Source organism: Phyllopteryx taeniolatus, chromosome 9, assembly GCF_024500385.1.
Source record: "Phyllopteryx taeniolatus isolate TA_2022b chromosome 9, UOR_Ptae_1.2, whole genome shotgun sequence".
Taxonomy (NCBI): Eukaryota; Metazoa; Chordata; class Actinopteri; order Syngnathiformes; family Syngnathidae; genus Phyllopteryx; species Phyllopteryx taeniolatus.
Window position 1 is genome coordinate 20,957,028 of NC_084510.1, and position 18,185 is coordinate 20,975,212.

Consider the following 18,185-nt stretch of genomic DNA (forward strand, 5'->3'; position numbering starts at 1 on the left):
CTTGGGATGGTGAACAAAAAAAAAAATCATTCTGTTGTATGATTGGTGACAGGAAGGTACACAGGTAAATTATACCTTCTACTATCAAGTGGAACAACATTTAATTGTTCTGGCTGTCACTACGTGTCGCTGGGATAGATAGGTGAACAAATATATTGTTATTAATATGTATTATTTGCAGTAAATAAATCAGAAAATGAAATGAATAAGTGATATTGGATCATTTTCCCACTAATGTGCCATGGCAATCACTGACTTTCCGTTCAACTGAAGTCAAAAACAAGAGAGCCGTGCGTTTGTTCCCGATGCCGCTTTTCTGGCAAAGTCACCAGGATGCCAGTCACAGAGTAATATTACCGTCAAAAGACTAATGGCCTCCAATACAGGGAGGCTCACGGGGCGTGGATGCTCCCTTGGTGTCCGTTGGAGGCGGCTGTCATTCACGCTGCACAACAATAGCGGTTGAAAGTGGGGTAATTGATGTCTGCCGCTCAAATGCTGGGAACTTGTGAACTGAGGAGAGCAAAAGACAGCTCAGTGCTTACATTCCGACGGTGCGGTACTCACCTCGATAGGTTTTCCACCTCCAACTATGAAACCCACACAGCATTGAAACCATCAGTCAGAGCAAGACATGCTAACAAACAACAATGGAGGAGAAAGAGGGTCTCTTGTAAGTGCTTCTGATGGCCAGGGGAGAAACTTCAATTAATGCATTTTTGGGAATAATACAGAGTGCTCCTAAAGATTGGACTCCTGGGCAATTGATGGTAATGCAGAGTCAGTGCATTGACTTCCTCAGACATGCATATTAGGTCGTTTGAAGACTTTAAATTGTCCATAGGTTGGACTAAAAGTGCGACAATTCCAGGGTGTACACTAAAGTCAGCTGGGGTAGGCTGCAGCTCACTGGCAACCCCATTGAGGACAAGCGCGATAGAAAATGGATAGACAGATATTTTGTCAGTTTCGGAGATTATTGTAGGGTTTTCTTTACCAACATTTATTTAAATGCACTAAGTTGTATAAACATAAACAAGGAAGCACACAAGATCGCAGAGCGACCACATGTCAGAGCTCACTGCAACGCTTTTACTTTCACGTTATGTAAAAGCCCAACTTTAACACAGTGCAGGGGAGTATGTTGTAGGATACCAAAAAACGGCACCTATTTTTTTTCCTGAGGGGAAAGGCTGGTGTCTATTTAAGGGAGGCGTTTATTTGTCTCAGGTGGATGAAACTATCGAGGCAATCTGTTTTTACCAAAGGTGAAAGCATACAATGTCGCGCAGCATTTGTTCCATCCCTTCGAGTGTCAGGGAAGTATGGCCCCCTGCTGCAGGGCCATTCAAATGAGAGAGGGAGATGAGTTACAACCGCAGCGTTCTTAGACGGCAGGCGTGTTTACTGGAAATAAAGTCAGCAACCAAATTCTATATCCCCCCCTCCACCACACGCTGTGTCACATTAAAAAGGAAAAGTCTGCGCAGACGTGCGTTCCCGTGGATAATGAAGCACGACGTAATCAGAAGCAACTCAGCTCGGCTTATGAACCGCGCCGAGCTCTGATCACATAAACGTGCTGTCAGTGCCAGATTGCCGGGGCTTGATCACGAGCACCTTAACAAGCATGGAGGGAGTGAGTGTTTGCGCTACGGTGTCATGAAGACACATTTGCTGCACTGCAAAGTTCCTCAGAAAATAGAGCAAGGTGGGTCTGTCACCTCAATGTGATCCTCACACGTCCGAGTTTAGGGGGAAGGTCATTCTCGGACAGTTTCGACACTTGCAGGAATTTCCTGTCGTGTGGTGCGCTATCAGGAAAAAAAACAACAGAGACCTCCGCTGTTTCACTTCAACAGCTCAAATTCAACAATGGGGTCTCTGCAGATAAAATGTTTGCGCTGCTGGTCAAGAAGCCAAATTGCTGAGGCGCCAAGAATCCCATTCATGTGGAAAAAGAGGCCACCCATTCAATTTCTATTGCGCTTGTCCTCATTAGGGTCACGGGTGATCTGGAGCCTAATCCAGCTGACTTTGGACGAGAGTCGGGGTACACCCTGGACTGGTGATCAGCCAATCTCTTTCACACTCACATTCAAACTTTGCGGTAATTCCTACATGCCTGTCTTTGGAACGTGGTAGGAAGCCGGAGTATTGTATCCGGAAAAAAACCCAGGGAGAACATGCCAATCGAAAAGCAGGATGCTATTATGCTATATTCATGATGTCCATTGTATGGATCTGGATTTATTGCTATTTAGTTTACAGTTAAACCTCCAAAGTGGAACACGATTTGGTTGACTTGCAAGTCTAAATTCAAAACAGTCGTTCCCCCATAAGAAATAATGTGAGGTGAAGTCATTCGTCACAGGCTGTGGCTGGAGGAAGGTGCTTACTCTTGTGACGTGACACATGATGATGGTATGAACTCCAGGTTTTGTGTGAATTATAAGCCATAAAATGGGAAGCTCCTACGACTACTACTTTGGACTCTTTCATTTCAACCATATGCACTGTTACTGGTGGAAAATGGAGTAATAAATACTAAGTATGCACTTTTAACACCTCAGACTGCATTCACGGGATACCCCCACTCATGTAATCCCCCCCCCTCCCCCCCTCCCAAAAGACAATATTGCCACTGTGGACCTATGACCTTCTAGATACAAAATGTTATCACTTCATCATTTTGTCAAGGTGTCATAATCAACACATGAGTTATGAGTTGATCTTTGACCGTGAGATTCTCATTGGTGGGATGGAAAAGACACGTGATACAGCCGAATCTTGACTTCGGAACATCTTGAGATTTGTGAGATTTAATCCAAAAACATGCATGTTAGGTTCAGTGAAGACTCTCAATTGTCCGTAGTTGTGAATGTCAGTGTGAATAGCTCTTTGTCTATATGTGCACTAGGCGTTGAACAGACTAGTCAACTTTGATTTCACTACCCGCAATATTGTTGTTTAGAGATTGAATTCGACTAATCACCAATCACTTGTATTTGGCACCTGGTCTTCCAATCGGCCAAATTACAGAGACAGAGAACTTTCAATTCGCCCTTTTGCTACTGTCCCTTGCAAAATATAATTCCCTGGACTATAACCCTCTGTGGAGTAGCGAAATGTCTGACCAAAAAGACAGCACAGCCGTCATACATTTGCGGGGGTTGGAGACTACGAAAAATAAGTGGTTAGGTTCAGCTATTCTGAATGTCCTATTCCTAGTGACCAGTCCAGGGTGCACCCCGTTTCTCTCGCCAAAGGTCAGCTGGAATAGGCTCCAGTTCACCCCCAACTCTAATGAGGACAAGCGCTATAGGAAATGGATGGTTGGACATAATCGGAAGTGAATGTAGAAATGAGTAATTCCAGGCTGTCACTATTATAAAACCTGAATTAACACTAAAGGTTCTAAGAAATATTTCATATATGTATAAGGACAAGTTAGTTATCATTACAATTTTCCTCTTTGCTGGACTGCAGTGTTAAAACACTCTTGTGACATAATACACAATGGTGGTTTTGAGTGACTTTTGATGCACAGTTAGCCATAGAATGTAAACCTCCATTGGGTCTGCAACTTTGGGATTTTGTCATTTTAACAATTTCCAGTGTAAGTGGTAGGAAATACAGTAAAAAATTCAAAGTATGGACTTATAACACCTCCGACTTCATTCACGGGATCTGCTTCCGCTTACATAATCCGCTCAATGTCACATGACCTAACCAGAAAAAGAGATTAGCAGACTTGTTTTATATGCGACACTAACGAGTATGACAACGGGTTGGTGACATAATTGTTTGGAGTCAAAATTGCAAAAATTGTGTTTTCTTTATGGCTGGTGTCTTCAGACAAAAGTTAAATACATCTATATAATTTATTTATACAAATATGATATGACATGATATCGGTAAACACGAACGAAGCCTAAACATTGAATATTGTCATCTTCGGTGGATCTGTGGTCACATCTTGTGTTAAAAAAAAGAAGACATCGTAGATGTTTAAATTTCTTTTGGGTGCTTTTGACAACGTGGTACAGTACAGTGGAATGTCAACTCTGGAAAGCCTTAAAGCGTGAGATTTAATCCATAGCTGTAATTGTGAATAGCTGTCTTTCTATATATGCACTGCAATTGGCTTGCGACCAGTCCACGGTATACCCCGCTTCTTTCACCCGAAGTCCGCTGGAATAGGCTCCAGCTCACCATCAACCCTAATGAGGACCAGTGCTATAGAAAATGGGTGTGGTGGATGGACATTTTTGGCATCAGCGCTTCCTCACTAGACTTCATTTCAGCCAGCATCAAAGGATTAGCTGTATGTGTTTTGAAGAACATGGGGAGAGACGAAGAAAATTCAGCCGTAAGGTACCATGGAGGTGTCCCTACTCCTACTTTTGTCCGAATGTTTCAGTGTCACGATAGTTGGAACTTTTTGTGCTGTGTGACCAGAACACGGAGTATCTATGTTGGTCATCAAGTACGTTAAAGTGACTCATCCGTTCAGTGGCGCAATTGGTTGCAGGGCAACACTTAATCTATAGAACGGCAGGCACACCCCCTTTTCTTTTCTTTTTTGTTTATTGATGGACATCCAAACCTCTGTTCAGTCATAAGATCAGCATTCTGAAACATTTGCTTCTATTGGATTTGCTTTATTCCATACAGAATAAAAAAACATGCGCTTCTTCAGCTTCAAAGTGTAGCGTTGGACAGAGTGGTTTGCATGTCTCACTGGCGACGACACATCCATTACGGAAGTTCATTTCCCATTTAAAGAGAGACATATTTTCCTAATGGATTTTCATGGCATTCACGTCTGGGGAAAACTCCACGCACCGGGAATTACAGTGAGCCTTAGATTTCAATGAATCACGTCTCTTGGGTCTTTGGGCACAAATGAGACGCTGACGCAAGGTGAGTATGTCAGAAGTCATTACGGGAGAACAGGTTTAAGTTGAAGGTGTGCAAGTCAGGTACGTAAAAAAAACAGACTTACGCAAAAACGGGAAAATAAGACTCTTAGTGTATAAATCCAAACAAAGGTCGACTAGAAAGACAAAAAAAAGCTTATTACTCACCATACTGGCAGCTGGGCCCGTTGAACCCTGCAGGACAGTCGCATAGCTGGGTGGATCCCTCTCGACACTGGCCGCCGTTGAAGCACACGCCGTAGCTACACACAGCTGCATGACAAAACAACCAAACACAGGTAAGTGAAACACCTGCTTGATGTCATAACATCTGCAAATCTCCCGCTATCAAAGCCTTATCATTCGCCTGTTGACTCCTGACTAAAGCAGAACTTTTAGACGCCTCCAGGAATCTTAACACTCCAACTGGAACGTTTCCATTCCAACACCCAAAATGTGTGGTAGCAACAGACTGGATTACTTCCAAGTGAAAGAGTCCTGCTTCCCACAAGGAGATTAGATATGAACTGAACTTTTAGATGAATGTCACTGACCCAGTGGTAATATTACCATTTTAGGATATGAACTATAGGTGTGCTAAGCCTCCAAATCAGAATGTCAAGCAGTTCCTTGCCATTAGTACATTCATAAAGCAGTCCTACATGAAAGATCCATCCATCCATTTTCTATTACGTTTGTCCTCATTAGGGCTTGATTTGGCTGAAGAATAATAAAAACCAAGAATCAGTGGAATTTCAAGAGGAACTATGCAATGTATGTTCAAGCCCTAATTATGTGTGTGGTGCACATTGACGGTTATCTTGAGTACACCACACACTATAAGAGCTTTTTAACACTTGTTTCCCCCTCCTCGTCATGTGTGGGGTCTCTCACGTTTTATAAAAAGGTTAAGATATTGAAAACTGCCATTTGTAATTGATGATATACTGTATCCTAGATATAATCACCACCACCAGGGTTGTACCTGAACGAGTTCAATGAACTGGTTCATATTTTGTGCGAAAAAGCCAGTCGGAATACACTGTTGACGAGTCTTCATATGTAGGCGGATAAACGCTGTATTTGGCAACCGATTCAGTGCGGCCACAGCCGCCATTCATGGCAGACACGTCGCAGCTGCGTCAGAACACAAAGTGCGTTCAGGGACACTGCGTAAATGGGAGTGAATGGGTTCTTTGGTTGTTCTTTTGTAATACAGTAAATAATTGTAAATATTTATTCCGCCTACTAAGAAAATTATTATTTGTATCAGAACGCTTTAGCTAAAAATCCATACACTCACACGGTTGTGATATGGAATTTATTTTGTTTTGTAACATAAGAATAGCTCAAATAAAATATTTTCTCAATATAGTCAGCCAGAGCGGCAAGGAATGCAAAGTTATCAATGTTATTTCACTATCGTTCATGTCAAACTGTGTTGCGTGTTTTTGTTAGCACATTAAGGATAAAAGTGCTGTTTTTTTTTAAATTCCTCATTTAAAAAAATACCAAGCAACATGTTTAACCTCAAGTTTTTGAGATTGTAGGGTGAAAGCTGCAGCTGGCTACTAATGTGGACTAAACAATGGGAAAATGAAATGCCAGCATTTTAAGGGGACTACCCCATCAGCAACATATTGAGAAAAAACAAAAAAGAACAATGAACCAGTTTCACTTTTGGAATTATCAACTTACTTCAACATTTTTCATAATTAACTATGAACTGAACTACTTCATTTTTGGAACGGTGAACTGAACTTTGAACTAGTTCGCATAGAAAATTTACTTTCCCAACACTGACTACCACGAGCTAAATTAGGAAATTCCGATGTAATATAAAGTGTTAGTACTGCGTTAATTACACACAGACATCGCTATAACTCTACTGGGATTTAAAGAGACATCTGTTTCTCTGCAAAGCGAGTGCAAACTGTGCTTTAGAGAATTAAAAACACACATCGGAAGAGGTATATTCGCAGCCGGGCTTCGGGGGTATCATGTCAGCCATGGGGAATGACATCTCCACACAAAGGAACAGGACACGACGTGGAGGTCTCTAATAGGCACAATTGAGTGCAGACTTCATGAGGCTCCACAGAGGCCAGCACTCCAGCCAAAACATCCGCTTTTCATCGTGTGTCAGACAACGACAGAACCCTCGGGACCCTCCAGACGACGTTCGCACAGAGGAGATTCGTTCACCTCCGTGCTTGATATACAACATCTTGGGTTGTATTTTGTCACAGGGAAGGCCAGGTCACATAAAACAGGAGAAAAGCCAGAGTGCCCACGGAGAACCCACTTCCAACTACTCAGTGGCTGTTTTTTTTTTTGGTGTCCCCTCATCCTAAGTAGCTCATGCTGATTAATCTCTCCTGAATTAAAAGCCTAAATGTGGCATTCGGCGTGGCATAAAACTCACTCTCATCCGTCACAGGGAAAGTCTGCACTTCACTACAAAGACACCTTCTCCGAAGGGATTAGCGGCGTCCGCAGAGAGCGGAGGCAAACAAAGCGGGGGCAACGACTCGTGCTGAGCAAACTGAAAAGCCTGAAGCAGGTGTCGCTCTTCTAGCTCGCCAAGAGGATGACCACATCGTCACAGAGGCAGCCCGGTGTTTGTTTTGGCCCCGTCAATCTGTTTAACCCTCAGAGAGTCAGAGAGCGGTCCATACAGGGGGTGGGGGGGAGCATTTTTGGGGCCAATTCACAGACACAAAAAGGTAAGTGGTGTTCCCAGAGATCAACACTGCACTTTGAGGTAACAAATCATGTGTTTGCTGTGTGCAGGAATGTGTCATTTCAAAGAGTTTTTGTAAAGCAGTTATGTCAGGTGAAGTCTGGCAGGCTTCTTCAAAGATTTTAACCATGTGTTGTTACAAAACAGACCTGGATATATAGTGAGTTTGGCTAAATAAGCACAGTAACAATTAGGAAGTTGGCAAGACCCTGCTTGGTAAGGCTCAGCGCTTTGTGGTCGATATGGAGACCTACATTGGGTCAGGTGGATTTTATGTTTTAAAGGAGATTGTATGCATTAGCCAGGTGTCTTAATAACATGTCTGTGACATATCTCATCACCACTCATAACCCAAACTTCAAGAATGATGTCAATAATTTATCATTGCACACACTTATCTTGTTGTCTCATACAAGTAAGCCAGCCCTCATCTCACTCTATATTGGGCCAATGGTGGGTCAAGCTTTCATTACCATGACGACCGGAGTCAAAGCATGAGATTTGCAAACGAGTTTCGGTTTGTTTTACAACATGGATCTCCTGGGCTTTTTTGGCTGTTCTGCAGGATTTTGTGCCGATTTGTGAAACCAGAAGCCATTTGATTTTAACACTCCATTGGGAGCTATTGAATGAGTTTTGGGAGGTTGTGTCTAAGATTCCTATAATGTGTAAGGTTTCACGAGGATACACCTGCCGAATTTGGAGTGTTTCTGGGACTTTAAAGCTACAAAACCTGTGTCCCTCAAGGCACTATGTGCTTGTTAGGTTAAGAAAGTGAAGTGGTCGGTGATTCGCGGAGAACCAGGGAGTTAGCCGTGATGCACCAACCGACACACAGGGCAAAGAGGCAGAATGTTTTTTTGTTTGGGCTACATGTGACAAATAGCTTCTGGAAAGAAGCAGTACCTCCCAAATACTGTATATGTTTATATTTTCATCCTGCTACTGATAAATTTCTCAGCAATGAGAAAATACAGACCAAATTAAAAGTTGCTAGCAGCAATGAATGGGCCCTCATATGCAATTTTTTTTTTTATGGCAAACCCTTACAATGATCAACAAACTTTGACACCATGCTTCATTCACATATGCAAAAATGCTTGGCAATTTCACTTCAACCATCTGTTCAGTACACCTGCTTCCGATTGGGGATTTTCTTGACAAATTCCATAATAAGATTTCGCCTGCGTATGAGTCCTGGAATTTGCCCCAAAAGAGTTGCTTATAAACAAAATGGCCCAATTTCCTGTTCATTTTCAGGCATGGGTCCCTTAGACTTTATGTGAGTTATGTTATGATCGACATTTCCACCAAATTTTTTGTCTATCGGTCGGTGAAACAATTGTCGAGGGCTAATTTTTTTCCAAAACATTCCAGGGCTCATGTTCAGAACCGCAAATATTTTTTGGAACCGCTAAAAGTTTTCACCAGGATACACACACATAGGTACGTTAAGGCCCCAAAAACAAAAATAATTTATAGTACACCTGAGGAACTCGAGCAGCATTGAGTATAAGTGGATTTGAAGAGGAACAAGATATGTTCTCAATATTAAAATCAGTGCATTTTTTTCTTCATTTAATCAGATTTGATCGTTCATTCATTTTCCGTAGCGCTTATCCTCACTAGGGTCGCAGGCGTGCAGGAGCCTATCCTAACTGACTCTGGGCAAGAGGCGGGATACACCCTGAACTGGTAATCAGCCAATCGCAGTAATCAGATTTGTGCCATGTTTAATGTAGGTATTTTTCAGTCTGGTTTATTCTTTATTTTTTTAGGAATTCCAGTCATTCAAATTTGGATGCACCTGGGTTGGCGCCTATTTGCGTTCAGCTTTGCGCAATGTGGTCCCCATGAGCTCCAACGTACTGTGCTATGATACCCGCATGAAGACCACCCATGCTAGACACCGGACCATTTCCTTTGTTCGGACCACTCGGCCTGTTTTGCATGTACTACCTCTGCCAGCTCCGTCCCGCCACAAAGGAAGGCCAGTTCCCATTTGGCAGTTAACCAGGAGGACATTGTCCCTGACCCTCAGACCCCCCTAACCAGCACTACAGCGATATTGTTACCATCAATCAACGTAACCACTTGCTTCCACTCCTGACTGACCCCGTCACCCTTTCCGGGTCTGTGGCTCCGTGCCGAGGCAACTCATAGACTTTGAACGATGCTCTAAAACCCTCAAATGGAGGAAGTCGCCATCGCAAAGTCAAGTGCTCTTAAACTCTTCGTCAGGGGCACGTCGAGCCATCGAGACAATTGGAGTCGTCTCGGAAGCACACAAGAGTCACCTTGGAGATGTATAGAGCGAAGGGCGGCTAATGTTCCAAAAGAAAGGAACATGTCTCTAATGTCTTAAGGCTAGTACTGACTGATATATAAAATAATGCATCACATATGGTGTCTTAATTATTTTTTATAGCAATAATTAATTGTGTTGGTATAAATAAGTGTTAGGCCACACTGAAAGGGAAAAAAAAAACGGAAAAGTCATAGGGGAAATTAAGTCGTAACGTTAGAAAAAAAGGAGAGTGAAGCGGTACATTTTTTAGAAAGAATATTTCAATATTTCAAGACAGTCACTTTTTAGATAAAGTATTTTTTTAAGTCATAGTATTACACTTTTTAAAAGATGTGTAACATTAAATGTTTTTGAAGTATTTTTAGAGGTATTTTTATATCAATATTGCAAGAATAGAATAATATATAAATATATACTGAATAAATAGTATTCTAAAATAATATTTAATATAATAATATACATTTGAAATATTAGGATTATTTGTTGTAAGATTAGAGTTACTTAGAAATTGGAGTTACAAAAAAAAGTCTGAATGTTCCAAGACTAAATTAGTAATATTTCAATGTTTTCTTGTAAGATTACAGTTCAATTCTTCTTTAGAAAAATGTGGTAATATTGGAAGAACTACATCATAAGTTTTTTTTAGATGAAAAAAAAACGTTGTTAAGTCATTCGTTTGTCTATATGCCCTCTGATTGACTGGTAACGAGTCCACAATTTTTCTCACCAAAAGTATGGATGGGATAAGCTCAGCAATATTATGAGGACAAAAAATCATTTTACAAAGACAATTTCGTAACAAGGTTTTCATATTAGTATTTACTCCGGGAAAAAAAACCTCATAAATATCTATTATTGTAAAAATAATAATAGTAATAATAATGTTTTAAAGGAGTCATTATGCAAAATGACTTCACTACAAGGGTGAAGTGGAACCCGATGACAGGAAACCTACATTTAGGCAACTACAATGGAGTCAAAGATAAGAGGGAAAATGGTTAGCTAATGATAGATGTTACTATGTGACCTTCAGCTACTTCCCAGCCTTGATGTGCGCTGGACCTACAATGTGGTTAGAACCTCAACAACAGCACGTCATTTGCCTCATGAACTCACACCGACAGTTTATGAGGCAAACACGCACACACGCACGGAAAGAAGAAATCTATTCTCAACACAAGGTGCACTAAAGTCGGAGGATTGCAGTGCAAGCGAGCGTTTATCCTGGCTCAGGGTAATTAGTTCGTCCCATCTTCAAGTCCTGCAACATATTTGGTTACGGAAATAAAAGTCCGTTAGGAGGTGCAGCCATTGTCCCGCGAAAAGAGGAGCTAAACCCCTCCTGTCTTCTGAAATAAGGGAGACACTGGGAAGTCCCGACTCCCAAGGAATGTCTTTTTAAGATCATCTCTTGATGACTGTGTTAAAACAAAGCAGACTCACTTGAAGGGAAGGGAGCAAGATGCAATTTTGTAACCAATGTGGAAAAGATGTACCGCACACACAAAGAGCTCTTTGAAGAGCAACGACAGGAGAAGCTACAATACGACTGTGATGACATCTGCGCACGCTCCAGAGAACTTTCCCCAAGACTCATTTTCCTATCGTGAAGATTTGAGGCCTGGGCTGTGGCCACGCTACTGACAAAAGGTTTTGGGAAATCTTGGTGAAATTTTAGGATGAACCTACTGTAAAATGAACTACAACCTTTACAAGTGAGCATAATTTTACCTTCTATCAACATTTGAATGAACATGTACAACTGCTCAATGTTTCTGTACTTTTGCGCTATTTGCTGTAGCAAGGAGCTTTAAGGGCAAAATTCACAAGTACATTTCCAAGTAAGTCCAATTGTTAGGTGTAGTCTTGGTCTCATGATGAAGAAGACTGTACTTGCATAGTAAGTACTGAAACACTGTACGGTAGAACATGCACATTTTAAAGTTTCTAGAAGGTCAAATTAAGTTCACCTGTAAAAGTGTTAGGTTAGGTTTTAGGTTAATCCTGAAAATTCACCCGATAGCCCAATATCCCTAACTTTTTGAGTCGCCTAAGTCCCTTTTCCACCAAATAAGGTTTGTTAAAGTGGTAATTTTCACACAAGTAGCACAATGAACTAGTGGTTAGTATGTCTGTCTCACAGTGGGTTTAAATCCCAACTCAGGCCTTCCTGTGCATTCTCACCTTGCTGGCATGGGTTTTCACCGGGTACTCATTAACTTCATTAATATTCATTGCAGCCCTCCCAGTTAACATGAATATTTGACTTCTATACCCGTCAATGGCAGTCAATGAATTAAAAACTCTCAATTGTCCCTAGGTGTGAATATGAGTGGGAAAACTTTATCTATATTTGCCCTGTGATTGACTGGCGACCAATGTAAGGTGTCAGCTGGGGTAGGCGCCATCTTACCTATGATCCTATGACCCTAATGAGGATTATCACCATTGATATGGATGGAATTTCTACATGTAGGTATTTGGGAAATATCCTACCCGTACCGTTGCACTTTCAGAACAGGGCGCAGTAGTGTGGTATGCTTCACTGAGAAAACCCACACAAGCACTGGGAGAAAAATACAGGAGGGCCTAAACTGCGATTTGAACCCAGAACCTCAAAACTGCGCAGCAGACGTGCTAACCACAATTTCACCGTGCTGCTTGTGTAAGCCTATTCTATCATAACAAATCTTAGATGGTGGTAACGGGACTTTAACCCAGGCCTCACACCTTCATGACTGGAAAATCAGTCTCGAGGTGAGAAGATGGAAATGCTTCTCAAAACATTTCTATATAGAAAAACAGGAGGTCAGGTTAGCGGGGACCAACTGTTTACTGGAAAGCTTTAGCGAGGGACTGTACATGGTATGCAGGCTAAGCGATGTGGATCAGTGGCTACAAAATCCCATCAAAGGAGGTTTCTCGGTGTCAAACGTGTGAAACTAAGCTTATCCGCCAGAAAGGCGAGCTGCTGGCAGTGTGAACCGGTTGGACTTTTTCCGTAAATGGGCCTGTGACCTGGCTGTTTCATATTTGGGGTTCTTTGTTCTATTTGTGCATACCAGCAGGTGGTGTCCCCAACTCCAGCTGATGAATCATGGTTTTAAGCACCTTGGCAATGAATTGCTGGCATAAGAACGGGATGGTCTGTCTTAGAGCCGATACCTAGCATGGCAACACGGCTGTGCATTACTGTACATGACCGAGTCGGGTCGGTTCACAACACAATGGTGCTGACTGACAATATCTGATCACTGTCCAAAGTTAAAGCACCTCTTGACCATTTTGACCCTCTGATTGAAGAACTTTCATTCAGAGCCAAGGGTGAGGAGAAGGACTATTAGCGCCACAACCGTGCATGATCATGGAGCCACTACATGCCATTGCCAATGTCTGGTGTGAAGTATAAAATCCTGTAATTCTGGGACAGTACACGATTCCTTTCAACACAACGGGGAGAGAAAGCGAGTGTCATGCGTTAAACTTCACATACTGCAATGCAGAGTTCCCACACACAGGAGTAGTCCAGCTGCTGTTAAATCTCTGACACTACCTCAGAAGGCAGGAAATTTCCTGTTCGATTTTTTTGTGTTCATACAGAACACATTTACAGAAAACAGGCAGGAAACTGGCAGCTTTTGCAGGCAGTGTAAAAGGCTAGTGCCTCCTTTGTGCACAAAAAAAGGTAATCTGATCATTTATAAATAGAGAGCTTCCTTAAGATTGCCGCATGAGAGCCGTAATAGAAGACCAAAGCAGCTTTTACTCAGAACCAATCTAAAGCGGGATATTGCCATAGTTATGCATACTTTCACACAGCAATGTGCCAGTCTCCAGCTAGATAATTAGATGACGTCAGCGACTTTGTCTGGTGTGACGTATACAACAGTTGTTGGACAGCCAAGCCTGTCAGTGTGGATTCCCTTACAAGCATGCGTCATCTTGTCTCTTTCAGAAGGGTGAAATTTGCCGGTTTAACTTTGTCCCCGCCATTTTGATTTAACAGGCAGTGTAAAAAGGTCTAGTGCATCTTCTGCACACAACAAAGGCTCAGCTGACCATTTTTTAACACAGAGATCCCTTAGAATTCCAGCGTCAGAGCTGTAAGAAGCCGTAGGAGGCCAACCCAGTGAAGTTGAGAAAGTTCCACAATTGCAACGACAGGGTCCACTTTCACACATCGATACGGACTTTCGCATTCACATAATAGGACGATGACGAGAAGTCCCACTTCTGTCCCTTCTTTCTGGCATTCACAATACACGTGGGCACAATATTGCCTCCGCCATGGCTCAGATAATACGTCAGATGGCAGAAAATCGACGGGCAGACTTTGTCCGACCCATTCCGTGTTGGTGTCTTTTATACAGAAAAGTGAAAACAGAAAAAAGACGGGGTATCATAAATACAGTACAGTTTTTTCACAATAGTTGTACCCCTCCCGCACGCTTGAAACACATTTACATGTATTAAACACGCTTTTAAAACACAATGTAAATATATTTGAACACCAAAAAAAAGTAAGCATCAAAAAGAAAATACTGTATGAATTGTAATATTTGATATATGCCTTAAAGAAGTGGGGCCAGTCTGCGTGTGAGTGTCTGGGTGTGAGCTGTGGCTAACAGCAGCTCCTGCGTGAATGTGATGAACGTGTCTATGGGTTTTACTGTTCACCCTGCGTTCAAGAAACAGCTTAAAAAGCATTGTGACTGTGGCTTTTCCTTTCCCACATGTGAAGGTAAGTAAGCATATTATAAAAACTCCAAAATGGTCACTAGATGGATAGGTGGGGGAACACTTTACTTACGATAAAGGCAACCTGCTTCTCCATTGAGTTGAGACCATCCATGGCAGCACTTGTAGACAGTGTGAGAATCCTGCCGGTACACTTGTCTGTACGCTGTGTAGTACGCCGTCCTGTCAGCATGGCAAACACAGACAACCGCTCAATCAGACACATGACAGTGAAGAATGGTGCATTAAATAATCAAGTTTTGTTTTTCAACCGTTTTATTCGGCGTAGGTGATCCCTTGTACTTTTGTGACCCCTTTCATTGCGGCACCGCCACGGACATTAGGACTCGTGACAAGGTGCTTTGTTTACAACGGGTAATTGTAGCCCTCGGCGGCCTTCAAAGGAGGGAGTGAGAACCTCTGACGTGGAATGACTCTGCGTTACCATTAAGACTGTGGAATGTTGACTGTGGAGACCTTTGTGTGTTTAATAGCTAGTTGGGTTGAGTAGGGTTGGTGTTGGGGGGGGCTACACCTTGCACTTAACTGTAAGACGGCTGTCATTAGAAGACAAGCCCAGGAGAAAAATGGAGATATGGGTTTTGTTGAAGATGAAGGGAGTAGAAATGATGGTTTCCTGCTGTTAGTGAAGGATAAAACCAAACGTGACTGGTGGAGACAATTCAAAGACGTCCGTTGAAAGTTTATCCACACTCTGGTCAACCAGATCATCCATCCTGTCCACCACCTCTTTGATGGGAGACATTGATTCATATATACTCTACTGTGCTTTTTAACGCAAGGCCATACAATGCCATGACATAAATTATTTTATTTTATTGAATTTATGGACAATTTATCAATTAAAAAGAAAGATCACATTTCATCTAATTAGATATATTTATATTTTCGAACAAAAAAAAACTCAATTTCTTTTTTCAAAAAGTTCAAATGAGTTTGACACAAAATATTTTAATTATAAAATTAGGTGCGTTCCAGAATTGTAGACCTTTTTGCCCCCTCACCAAACCTCAATTCATACTGCACATACATTAAAATGACAGTATTACATTACTTTAAAAGTCCATCTAATTAGTCAAGTTGGATCACTGTACTGTCTAAATAATCACAGACTTGAGAATTATGAGGTTGTTGTTATTACTACTTATTCTGGAGGCTATGTTCATTTTACATTTGCCATGTTGATTCGATAACTGAAAAATTGCAAACTCATTACAGGTGGTTATCGGTTTAAGAAGGAGTTCTGTTCCTACAGCGACGACATAACCCAAATTTGGCTGGAAAAGTCAGAAAACACCTGAATCTATCACTAACCTACACTAATGTATTTTAATATTAAAATAATATTTAAAAATATCTATTTGTATCATCAATTAATTGCAATTAATTAACCAATCATTTAATACAATAAATCAGTACATATGTAAACTTTATTTGACTACTTTTTGTATTATTTAAAATAAATCAGTAAACCAATTATTTAATGAGTTACATTAATTACAAAAAACACAAATAATACTTTTTTTAAATAATAAATTTTTAATATTATTGTTTTTAATTAACTAGAATTGTTTAACCAATTATTTAATAAACTAAATACAAAAATGTAAATTTCATTATGTAACATTGTTTATCCATCCATTTTCTGTACCGCTTATCCTCACCGGGGTCGCGGGCGTGCGGGAGCCAATCCCAGCTGACTCTGGGCGAGAAGCAGGGTACTTACTGAACTGGTCGCCAGCCAATTGCAGGGCACATACAAACAAACAACCATTCGCACACACATTCACACCTATGGGCAATTTAGAGTCTCCAATTAACCTTACATGCATGTTTTTTGGATGTGGGAAGAAACTACCCAGAGAAAACCCACCCAGGCACGGGAGTACATGCAAACTCCACACAGGCTAGGCCGGATTTGAACCCGGGTCCTCAGAACTGTGAGGCAAATGTTCTAACCAGTCGTCACCGTGCCACCTCCAACATTATTTTACTCATAGTTATTTTATTTACAATAAATAATTTAACGACTAGAGTCAAAAAGTATATAGATAATAAATAAATGCAATTTTTTTCAATTTTAACCAAATTTTGGGGAAAGAATGTTGGGCAAATTAAAGAACTGGGTGTGCTGTATGTGGCCTGCGGGCCATACTTTGTCCACACCTGGTCCAAATACATGAAGTGAGGGAGTATGCGACGAGAACGTGGACATGAAGTTCCTCACCTCCTCTCATATCCAATGCACCACGACTGTCCCACGCAGCCTTGCTTCCACACTTTGACCATGCGTGTGAAAGCCTGCACGCACGGCTGCCTCTGGGCGACCAGCATCACCTCCTGCTCCATGCAAACATTGGGCCTTCCAGGAAAGGGGGGGGGGGGGGGAAGACAGTCAAGTATGGTGTCAAAATGTTTTGTTGAGGTGAAAAAGATTTACAGCTGTGGGGTCGATTTGAGGAACCCGACAGCGAAGAGAGACGGCCGAGCTTCAGTAAGTCGTCGCGTTTATGCTGTGGCTGTTGATGTTTTCTTTGTAGGTCATACATTAGTCATCTTGAGAAATTTTAAGTCATCCGAAAAGTCTATCTTTTTAGTAACATTTCAAACAAAAACATCATGTACGATTATTTGTAGAAAACTAATGTTGGGGGGCATATTCATTATATTCTGGTATCCTCCACTTCATATGCAAAAGGCCAAAACATGACGAGCCGTAGTGATAAAAGAGAACAGTACGACTTTCTACAACCCCAATTCCGATGAAGTTGGGATGTTGTGTTAAACCTAAATAAAAACAGAATACATCCATCCATTTTCTGAGCCGCTTATCCTCACAAAGGAGTGCTGGAGCCTATCCCAGCTATTTTCGGGCGAGAGGGGGGTACACGCTGAACTGGTCGCCAGCCAATCGCAGGGCACATGTAAACAAACAACCATTCGCACACACATTCACACCTACGGGCAATTTAGAGTTGTCAATTAACCTGCCATGCATGTTTTGGGGATGTGGGAGGAAACCGGAGTGCCCGGAGAAAACCCACGCAGGCACGGGGAGAACATGCAAACTCCACACAGGCGGGGCCAGGGGATTGATCCCCGGTCCTCAGAACTGTGAGGTAGACGCACTAACCAGTCATTCACTGTGCCGCGAGAACTAAAATGACCACTTATTGTAATTACAATTAATAACCAATAAAATTACAATAAAATGAATGAAAAAATGTACTTATATATATATATATATATATATCCCCACAGCCTTGCCCTGACCCGGGACCTTGTTTCCAGAGAAAAGCACTTTCTTCATAATGGAGTGTTACACAAAAATGAAATGTTATCAGTTTTAAGTTTTATTTTTTTGCACGGGGTGTGCCGTTAATGAGTGTGCGAGAAACGATTGACACCTCATAAGTCACGTCTTCTTTCTGATTGGTTGGTTTTCCTCAGGTGC

At 41.6% G+C, this 18,185-nt stretch overlaps 1 protein-coding gene across 2 annotated transcripts in view; it reads right to left on the bottom strand.

The window, feature by feature from the left end:
- The window catches only part of megf6b (multiple EGF-like-domains 6b), a 67,836-nt gene that overhangs the window by 48,726 nt on the left and 925 nt on the right, over positions 1–18,185 (bottom strand). For both annotated transcript variants that reach the window (XM_061784014.1, XM_061784012.1), the window contains exons 2-4: positions 16,959–17,093; positions 14,784–14,893; positions 5,091–5,195 (exon numbers count right to left, since the gene is read on the bottom strand). In XM_061784014.1, coding sequence (XP_061639998.1) covers positions 5,091–5,195; positions 14,784–14,893; positions 16,959–17,093 — 350 coding nt within the window. The remainder of the gene's footprint in view (positions 1–5,090; positions 5,196–14,783; positions 14,894–16,958; positions 17,094–18,185) is intronic.